Source organism: Lampris incognitus, chromosome 17 (assembly GCF_029633865.1).
Source record: "Lampris incognitus isolate fLamInc1 chromosome 17, fLamInc1.hap2, whole genome shotgun sequence".
Taxonomy (NCBI): Eukaryota; Metazoa; Chordata; class Actinopteri; order Lampriformes; family Lampridae; genus Lampris; species Lampris incognitus.
Window position 1 is genome coordinate 17765154 of NC_079227.1, and position 10332 is coordinate 17775485.

The 10332-nt window shown below is 41.1% G+C and overlaps 1 protein-coding gene across 1 annotated transcript; it reads right to left on the minus strand.

Annotated features, from left to right (window-relative positions):
• Nucleotides 1–245: 245 nt before the first annotated feature.
• On the minus strand, nt 246–6522 carry LOC130127410 (ras-related protein Rab-5C-like). Its single transcript, XM_056297041.1, has 6 exons — nt 6406–6522; nt 5144–5469; nt 2550–2701; nt 2160–2282; nt 1623–1716; nt 246–753 (listed from the first exon to the last, which is right to left on the minus strand). The coding sequence occupies exons 2-6, from the start codon at nt 5310–5312 to the stop codon at nt 626–628; spliced, it is 666 nt and encodes a 221-aa protein (XP_056153016.1). The 5' UTR covers nt 5313–5469; nt 6406–6522; the 3' UTR covers nt 246–625.
• Between the last annotated feature and the right edge of the window lie 3810 nt (nt 6523–10332).

Sequence of the window (10332 nt, forward strand, 5' to 3'; positions counted from 1 at the left end):
GGCAGCATCTGCAACTTTTCCTAAGCACGACGATAAAGAACTGGAAAAGTAACGAGACAAATTCCCCTTGAGATGAAATCCTGTTTGTATTTCGGCGACATGGTTGGGAGTTTGTATATTTCGTTGTGTATTGTATATTCCACTGGCGTAAAAGTGAGATCAGAGCAGAAAAGGGAAAAAAGAAGCTTGATATCACTCATGTACTTTCTCTCACACACACACATACTTGCACGCACGCATGCACACGCACACACACACGCACACACACAAGGAGAGCAAAATGATACACAACCATCATCCTTAAAGATAATTTAAGACAGAATTAAATCAACTGAGGACAGGTTAACAGCCAGATAAAGGTAGACAGGGAGGTAGATAGATAGAATATCAAAGGAAAAGATAGAAATGAGGGATGTCAGAAATTCCCTCTAGCTTATGATTTTTGTTTTAAAAAAAAGTTCCTTTTGATCAGAAGGGATCCAGATAATCTCATCTGTAATCTCAGTTTAAGTGCAGGAATGGAGAGTGATTCGGCCCCTTCTCTCTCCTCTGGGCTTTAGTCAGCTGTTGTCCTTAAAACAGATGTTCATCAGGGCTCGCTCACTAAGTTCATGTTTTTTTCTTGCTAGTTGCTTCCACCACAGCACTGGCTGCTGCGGCTCTGTGGAGGGGGCTCTTGCAGGTCCACTCCTGTCCTCGCCCGGCCCCCTGGTCCACCTCCACCCTGAGGGTCACTCTTGGGTAGCTTCTTGGCTACAAGGACAGATAGGACCACAAAGTTAAGATGGTCAAATATAGTATCGCAGCTTTTAAAAGGAATGTTCTTTAGTCTGTGTGATTACAGTACACTTAGGAACAAAGTATAATGTAACATGGGCTAAACTGTGCATGATTTTACAGGTTAACTTCTTTTCAAGTTGTCATGATGTACAACCATCTATTAAGTTATACCAATTATTCCTAATCATTAACAATTATTTTGCTGAATATTGTGATCATGATTATTATTCTCTCCGTGTCAGGAAACAAAACTACTTAACTGTACATTTACGACTTTTTATAACACCGGGGCTATTCATTCATTTTCACTTTACTTATTACACCTTTTTGCAAAAACAGTCAATGTTGAGCTTCTGTTTTTTTTCCCCACCCATTATTGCTGACATATTTTGTTATGGTCATATATGACCACACTGTGTAATCGATGGTCATGATGGGTCAGGTGTAAAGGAAGCGCTTGATTCAAACACAGGGGTTTCCAGTTGCATTTAACACATGATGTAAACATTTATGTTACCACGAGTACTTATGTGGAAATGTAAAATGACAGTTTACAATTATTTACAAGTAATTGTGATCGACGTAAACTGTGCCCTTCTATTTGGGTCCAATTACATCTAGTTGAAGAAACAGAGCAGTAACCTAAAGCATCAGCTTCTATATCTATCTGAAGGCAATGCTTTGGTCTGAATATACTTCCGAAACTTGTCAGAACCAAAGGTGAATTTTTATTTAGTTATCATCTCCTTTGTCATAGGAAAAAGGTCACTGACAAATACTTGTCATCACACACTAAAAATAGTTTTGTTTTTAAGTCTAGCTCTGTTGAAACGTGCACTCACCAATAGCCATGAAGATTTCATTGACATTCATTGCAGTCTTGGCAGAGGTCTCCATGAGCAGCAGACCATTGTCATCAGCGTACACTTGTGCTTCCTGAGGAAAACATGATCTCGTCAATAATAAACTTTAAACTAAAAAATAATAAAGTTTCCAGGGCAGGGATTTGCTGAAAATTGGAAAATCTGGTCAGGAAAAATGCAGACATCCAAAGCCAATAAAAAAAAGGAGTGAATGATTGACTTTATTAATGATTTACTTCAATAAAATTATAATAAAGTTACAATGATTTAAATTACAGTTTACTTACCACATATAAATTATTTACTTATCACTGGTAAGGAAAATGTAATTTTGGTTCATATTCTGAACAAGTGAATTCACTGTTACTTGACTCTCTCTTTGGTCAAGTAGCACTGCAAACACAGAAGATCCAGGCCTATAGACACGCCAGAAAGAAATAGCGATGAATAAGCTATTTCAAGTTAAGAACAATCATGGCATCTGCTGACTCAGCTGACAGGAAACACCCCTCATACCTGAAGGTTCACAGCTCTCTTGTTGGCGATGTCAGCTTTGTTGCCAGCCAGAGCAATCACTATGTTCGGACTGGCTTGTCTCTGCAGCTCCTTTACCCAGTTCTTGGCTCGTGTGAAAGTGTCCTGATGAGACAAGAAGCTCATCTGACATTGTTCTCGTCACATTTTATCATTAGACCTCTGCAATCAATTTTTCATTTCTTTCCTACCCCCCCCCCCCCACACACACACACAAAAAAACCAAATATTTAGCGACAAAATGGGGGTGGCATAGTAAAATCAGATATTCAGCTTTAAATTGAAAGTAAAAAAAAATCAGTCCATCCATGTTTCTCATGTGGTTATTAGCTAGGTTCTGTCCCTCAAGATCACACAGCAGTTGAGACCTACTGTGTTGGTAATGTCATAGACGACAATGGCTGCTTGGGCTCCTCTGTAGTACATCGGAGCCAGGCTGTGGTAGCGCTCTTGGCCTGCTGTGTCCCAGATCTCAAACTTAACCGTGGTGTCATCAAGACAGACTGTCTGGGTGAGGAAGGCAGCTGAGAGGAGGCAAGAGACAGGACATCAGTTAACTGATAGTTGGACCTCTACTTTGACATCCATGCATTCGTCTTGTCTCCGAGGTCATGTCCAACTATGTACAATAATATTTAAGGTAAAGGAGCATGGACACACCCAGTCAGTTTACACACTGATGTGATTTTAAATGTACTATGGTTATACCGTGTGCTTGTGATGTAGTTTGAGTTCAAAGATCACGTAAACAAGACTTTTAATAACAGTGCAAAAGATCTTCACTAGCTGCAAGTAACCCATTATGCTCACGGTTTCCAGGTTTGGTAGACTAAGCCAAATGGTGTCATTAGTCCTACATTTAGACCAAGTGTTAAGACAGCAAGCATGATGTAGATATGCCGAGAAATGTTTGAGCATTAAGCAGAAACTATCGTATGATGTTCACAATTCACATTAGGAAATGAATGAGGGAGAAAGTAAAAGAGAGTAAGGGAGAAGAGTCAATTTCCTGTGCCTACTGTGACTGGTGTTAACACCCATGTGTTTAACTCTGCTCTGTGAAAGGCAGTGATGATAAACTATTAGGCAAAAATTAGAGGCCAAAGAGTGCCCCCCCCCCCCAAAATTTTTTTTTGGATTATTATTTAACCGTCTGTTAATGTACCAATAGCTAGAAAAAAAAACATTCTGAATGAGGAAAAAATTCTCCAGTGTATAAAAATAAACAAAAGAAGCTGTAGAACAGACCTGAACAGGAGCCACCATACTACGGTACAAGACTGAGTCTTAAAGGGAAAGGGGAATTGCACTAATGGTTTTGTGTATGTGCAACCAGTACTGATGAGTAATGTAGTTGATTGAAGAAATTAAGTCTTCACTGTGTGCTATATTGATAGGGAAATCAGTGTTGTCCTGCTCACAGTATTTCTCACAGCGCTTACATGTACCTGAATGCATTTGCGTGTAATCCTCTGTATCATAGTCCATATAATCCTCTGTGCTAGTGTCGTCGGACGTCATTTCCACCATTGGAAACACAGCTTAGCCGAGAAAATGACAATGTGTTTTTGACAGTGTGTTTAGCGTAGATTATAGTATTAGAAAACCTGCTAGGCCGTAGTTTTACCAGCCGCCAAATGACGCCACGATACATCAGCGCCCCAGAGATACAGAAACGTTTGTGAATTGCTGGTGGTTTTCATGTGTTATCCCTGTCGCTGATAGACAGAGAAAAGATTGAAACTTGGTGAACTTTTCCTTTAAGTCATTCATATTGTACTATATAGAAACTGGTAGCCATATGGGAGAACCTGAAAAGGTTGTCCCTTTATTCTTAATTTAAGCCTAAATTTCTGATTACAGTATAGTGATTCCGAACACACAATGTCACTCAACCATATTTGAGTTAGTATTTGATGCCAAGTATAGCAATTGATGGCTCCACAGAAAAGTTACAGCTTAACAATACATTAAATTACTATAGGACCACTACATCAGTCTTTACTGGTGCAATATTAAAAATTTCATCAACAACACTCCAGCTAAACCTTGACTCTAGACTAGTTTTAATCTACTCCATTGTATGACAGAATTATTTCATACTGTGGCACTTTTTGTTCATTTTGCTAAATCGGTGGGTAAATTGGTTTTGCACTCTGGGGACACTCAGCCATACGGCACTTCAGTTAAACCTGAAGAAAAGTTCCATGCACAACAGCGCAAACAATTTCCAGAGGTTTGTGTGGCCTTGAGTACCAATGTAAAATTCTGATTCTGATCATAACTCTGCCCTGGGCAGCTTTAACAATTTACAGCATGATTTAAGACAGTTATATTATAGATTGCCACAAAGAATATGTGGTAGTGGGGCGTGATTTAGCCTTGGCTGTAAGCGGAGTGAGAGGGGGCATGGGTTACGGGGTAGCAGATTCAATAGCGAGTCTGATCTTAAGGTGTGACAAACTAACAACCTGCTCTTTATATTCTGCAGTGAGGCTGGGTCCTGGACTGACACACTGACACAACATGTGTGAACACAACAGAGGAAGAAGCAATCCAAAAACAGACAGACAAGGCTCCAGCAACGCTAAGCACCAGCCTGTGCAGCGTGCAAGCAAAGACTTTTTGATTGTATATATAGGTTAAATAAAGAAACGCTGTGTGTTCACTAATCTACGTCTACTCTCCATCTGTGAACCCTCCTGTTGCATGAGCCTTGCCACAGACAATCAAACAACAAGTCCTGGTAGTGTTGGTACCATCAAAATTATGCCCACTCAATTACACAGGAAGTGGGAACCCTTTCTTTGGCAGTTTAAGTACCATACTCTACCCTGTTAGCTGCATAAGAAAAGGATCTGCTGACACCGATAGTGTGATGCCCATGACTTCTACTTTTTACACAAGACCATCTTCTACCTACTGAACATCCTTTTCTAGGGAATAATTAATTCCTCATCCCTTACCTCCAATGGTGCTTTCCTGGTATTCATGGAACTGGCCTTTGACAAAACGTAGCACCAAACTAGACTTGCCCACTGCCGATTCCCCCAACAGCACCAGCTTGAATTGGCAAATCTTGTTAGTTGCTCCAGGGCCATTAGGCCTGGCCCCTCCTCCGCCACGACCCGTCATTGAAGAAGATGAAGACTACTTGGATGAAAGCGCCTGAGCGGGAATGAAATTATGGCTGGTGGGGCCTGCTGGTCGATGGCACATCAAATCCAGCTCCAAATGCACAGGCACTAATGGTGAAATGAGGGAATCGGGATAAAGTGCTGTACCCAAGAACCTGATGGAGCAAACAGAAGTGGAGTTATTCAATCTTCCATGAAAAGTAAGATCAAGGGAAACCCATAGACAGCAAGTACTCAAAGACAAACATTAGTTGACAAAAGCAAAGGCAATGCTTAAGTCCTTAAGGATAGAATTGTGGTGCGATATTGGTAATCATCTGCAAACTTGTTTTTTTTTTTTTAAAGAAGCAAAAGGGGGAGGTATGTTATTGCACAGAAGGTGAAAGTGGGAAATAGACCTGACCAAAGGTGCTGGCAGCCAAACAGCTGTTGTTTTGCTTCTGCTATGACTGAAGGACATCTTGTCGTCTGTCTCAGGAAACTAAGAGTTATGATTTCGGGGACACAATTTGGCTCACTTTAAAAACAGACTAGATGGATGTAATTCATGTGAGTTTATCTTGTTAACGATAAACACAGTCACGACATTTAACGTCCTTCCACAGTTTACCTTACGTAAGACAGAATATCCGAGTTGGCCAGTTGTCAGTGGTCTTTGCACTTGACATGCTAACGCCAGAACAGAAGCTGCTTCTATAGTTATGTCATGGACAACGGTGTCAACAGCTTCAAGCAACAACATTAACTATTAGCTATAATGGCCTATAGTTGCAGACTAAACTGTAGTTACCGTTAGCTAGTTATAGACGACTATAGATGTAGTTACAGCTGTAGGCTACCTACACGGTACGCTGCATAAATCGACCACTAGATACGAATAAAATCCCCGCATTTCTGAAGAACAAAAAGAAAATAAAATATTGCTGTTGAATCCCACGAACATCCCCACCTTAAACCAAGTCCCCTTGCAAAAGGACAAAACGGCCGAATTGAAGGTAATCCTAACATGAATGATAAACGAGCTGAGATTACGTCACTGCTGTTGCTGCAAGGTTAAACTAAGGAAGGCTAGAAAAAAAAGTCATGCTTACCAATTTCGAGTCTCGTAACTTCTTTAGAACAGCCGCTGTTCTTCATTAACAAGTTATTCTTGCTCGACACTTTTCAGGTTCACAGGGCTCTCACTTCCGCCTTGTGTAACCCAAACACTTCCTGGATTCTTGCGTCACCTGATACGACGTCAGAGCCAATAAAACTAATTTGTATTACTACAGTAAAATCTCAATATCAAGGACATTTAGATACCATATTCTACCACCAAAAGACATTAATGCTAATTGAAGACTTTTTATGACTTCCGTATATTTGTTATTACGAAATAAGCAGATGGCATTATAAGATGAGTTGCAATGGAGCGCTGTGGGGTTTCTTTTACCTCATGTTTTTCGTTGGTCTGCCGCAAGATGGAGCAACATGATAGCAAAAGTAGAATTCAACAGCGTAATAAAAATTTCCACCTTCATGTTATGTGACATCGTTTAAATCTGATATTCAATTTAGAAATATACAGTAAACGTTGCTTTTCTTCCCACCAGAACGGGCCGAGTAACACTTTTTTCTGTGGTTGCTGTTACAGTTTAGACTAGTTCCTGGACTAGACTAGTTCCCCATCCAATTTTAGTAGCTGTACTTGTTACTGTTAGAATTGTTTGTTGTTCAGTGGAAGGCAAAAACTCTCTTTTTGCATGAAGCCAAAGACAAGAAAACACTTCTTGCCTCTTCTTGCTGTGCCTGGGAAGATCATCCATGTTCTGAAAGCTTTAACTCCATCTAATTTTATCTACTTTCCTGGGTCTCCTTTCAAACAACGATAGAAGGAGAATGTTCAAACCGCACAGTAAATTGGAGGTTCAAAAGTTTGAACCAAACACAGCTCTGTCTGTGTTGGCCCACTCTACAGGCACTGCCTCATCCAACCTCTCTTCATACTGCTGTCCCTTGTCAACCACACAGTGATCCACTTGACTTCTATAAAAGTGCTCTTGAATCATGTTCAGTCAAGGTCAAAGAGTATTTAGCATTTCATTCTAAACTAGTACTACACTAACTGTTCTCACTAATTCACACAGCTCCACCCCTATAGGGTGGTGTTTGGGTTTTTTAATCAAAATCTATCACGTAGTGTTTAGATGAAATGACAGCCTGCATAGCCTTGCTCCTGTCACTGGCTCCTTCCTCTCTTTCCATTGACAAGGTCAAATCTGCCTTCCTTTCTGCCCTCTCCTCTTCCTTTGTGCTTTTTAGTCAAATGTTAAATAGACTTGCCATATCTGTTCCCACCTGCAACTTGACTGTCTGCAATCTTGTAAATAGAGCATACAAGACTTAAGCCAGCAGAGTAGAGCCGACCCAGCTGTGTTCACACTTATAAGCCTAACACACAGATGCATGCGTGCGCACACACACGCACACACAAACAAAACAGTATAAGACCATTTGAAGATGTGTACAAAATTTTACACAAGCAGTCAAAGTGATAAACTGTTTTTCTAGATGGCTAACTAACTAGGCTAACTACATATTAAACATGGCTGACTGCTGATGACATTCTAAACACAGCAATCAGAGAAAAACCTTTAAATTGATTAGCCTAAAGCTCCTCCAAAAAAGAAAAAAAAGAGGTTGATCTCGAAAAGGTAAAAGCAGCCTAGCAACTACCAAAATCCCCAATCTCTCTCACCACCTTCCCCTTTTTCTTAGAAACACATGCACACAATGACACGGACACACACTGACACAACCACTCTCCAGCAAACTGCATGTATAACTACTCACTGGTCAGCACACTAGCACCTCAGTAATTTGTTTTTGAAAGACTGCACCCATGCAGAAAGGTTGGTATCATGAAAACCTGGTTGGTGCATGACAGCAGTTTGAATGATTTCGAAGGTGTGCTTTAGTTTCTTTGGATAATGATTGTTAAAGGCATAAATCAGTCCAAACGGGAGAGCCGTAGCAGTGGGAACGCCCGGAATGTCATCAAGCACGATTTGCTCCTCAAAGCAAGCCACCTTACATTTGGGTCTGTGTCAGTGGTGGCAACATCGTCATCAATGACAGTTAACAATCCTATCTTGACTCCACGAGTGTTGCTATCTTCCACATCTGTATCCTGCAAGACAAAAGCACATCAAACAAATACAACTTAGAATAAGGAAACCTAACATAATTTTTACAATAGTCTAACCCTAACCCTTAACACCAGACACCTCCTGTTGAGAGGTCAGATGGGCTTCACTCTTCAAAGGCAAGTGACTTATGTGTCCACGATATGTCACTACTTAAAGTTGAAAAATATTTGTGTTGTAACCTGGCAATTCAAGTCAAGTCAATTTTGTTTGTAAAGCCCAATATCACAAATTACAAATTTGCCTCAAGGGGCTTTACAGCAACACAACACCCTGTCCTTAGACCCTTGCATCAGATTGGATAAGGAATAACTCCCTAAAAAAACCTTTAACAGGGAGAAAAAATAGGAAGAAACCTCAAGCAGCACAACAGAGGAGGGATCTCTCTCCCAAGATGGATAACGTACAATGGATGTTGTGTTTACACAATTTACAGAATACAACATTGAAAGTGGATAACAGAATTATAATGGAATTACAAAATGTATGAAGAATATGAGGAAGTCGGGAGTTGCAGAGAAGTATGTAGGAGTGGTGCAGGATATGTATCAGGGAAGTGTGACAATGGTGAGGTGTGTGGTTGGAATGACAGATGGGTTCAAGGTGGAGGTGGGATTACATCAAGGATTGGCTCTGAGCCCTTTCTTGTTTGCAATGGTGATGGATAGGTTGACGGATGAGATCAGGCAGGAGTCTCCGTGGACTACGATGTTTGCGGATGACCTTGTGAGCTGTAGTGAGAGTAGGTTGCAGGTGGAGGAGAGCTTGGAGAGGTGGAGGTATGCACTGGAGAGAAGAGGAATGAAAGTCAGTAGGAGCAAGATGGAATACATATGCGTGAATGAGAGGGAGGACAGTGGAATGGTGAGGATGCAAGGAGCAGAGGTGATGAAGGCGTATGAGTTTAAATACTTGGGGTCAGCTGTCCAAAGTAACAGGGAGTGCAGAAGAGAGGTGAAGAAGAGAGTGCAGGCAGGGTGGAGTGGGTGGAGAAGAGTATCAGGAGCGATTTGTGACAGAAGGGTACCAACAAGAGGTAAAGGGAAGGTTTACAAGATGGTTGTGAGACCATCTATGTTGTATGGTTTGGAGACAGTGGCACTGACGAAAAGACAGGAGGTGGAGCTGGAGGTGGCAGAGTAGAAGATGCTAAGATTTTCATTGGGAGTGACGAAGAAGGACAGGATTAGGAATGATTATGTTAGAGGGACAGCTCAGGTTGGATGGTTTGGAGACAAAGCAAGAGACACAGATGGCTTGGACATGTGTGGAGGAGAGATGCTGGGTATATTGGGAGAAGGATGCTGAATATAGAGCTGCCAGTGAAGAGGAAAAGAGGAAGGCCAAAGAGGAAGTTTATCGATGTGGTGAGAGAGGACATGCAGGTGGCTGGTGTGACAGAGGAAGATGCAGAGGACAGGAAGAGATGGAAACGGATGATCCGCTGTGGCGACCCCTAACAGGAATGGCCGAAAGTAGTAGTAGATGATGAGCAGGACACCAAGCAGTGTCCAGATGCCACCGGAACAGCCCAGGACCTGAGCCACGTGACCAGCATCACAATGTAAAAAAAAAAGAAAGAAAAAAAAAGCCACATATCTTAGTGAGCGAAGGATATAACATTGAAACAGGATAACAAAATTATATGGATGTATAAGATATATGGAAAGAAAATGTGATGAGGGAAAATGTGATGAAATTCCTAAAAGGAAACTTGACAGTTTCGCGTCACCTCAAATGACATCTGATGTGATTTAAAAAAGTTTGCGGCTGGCAAATATCTCTAAAATCGCAGGTTTCACACAAACAAATTAAAATGTGCTGCTTGTT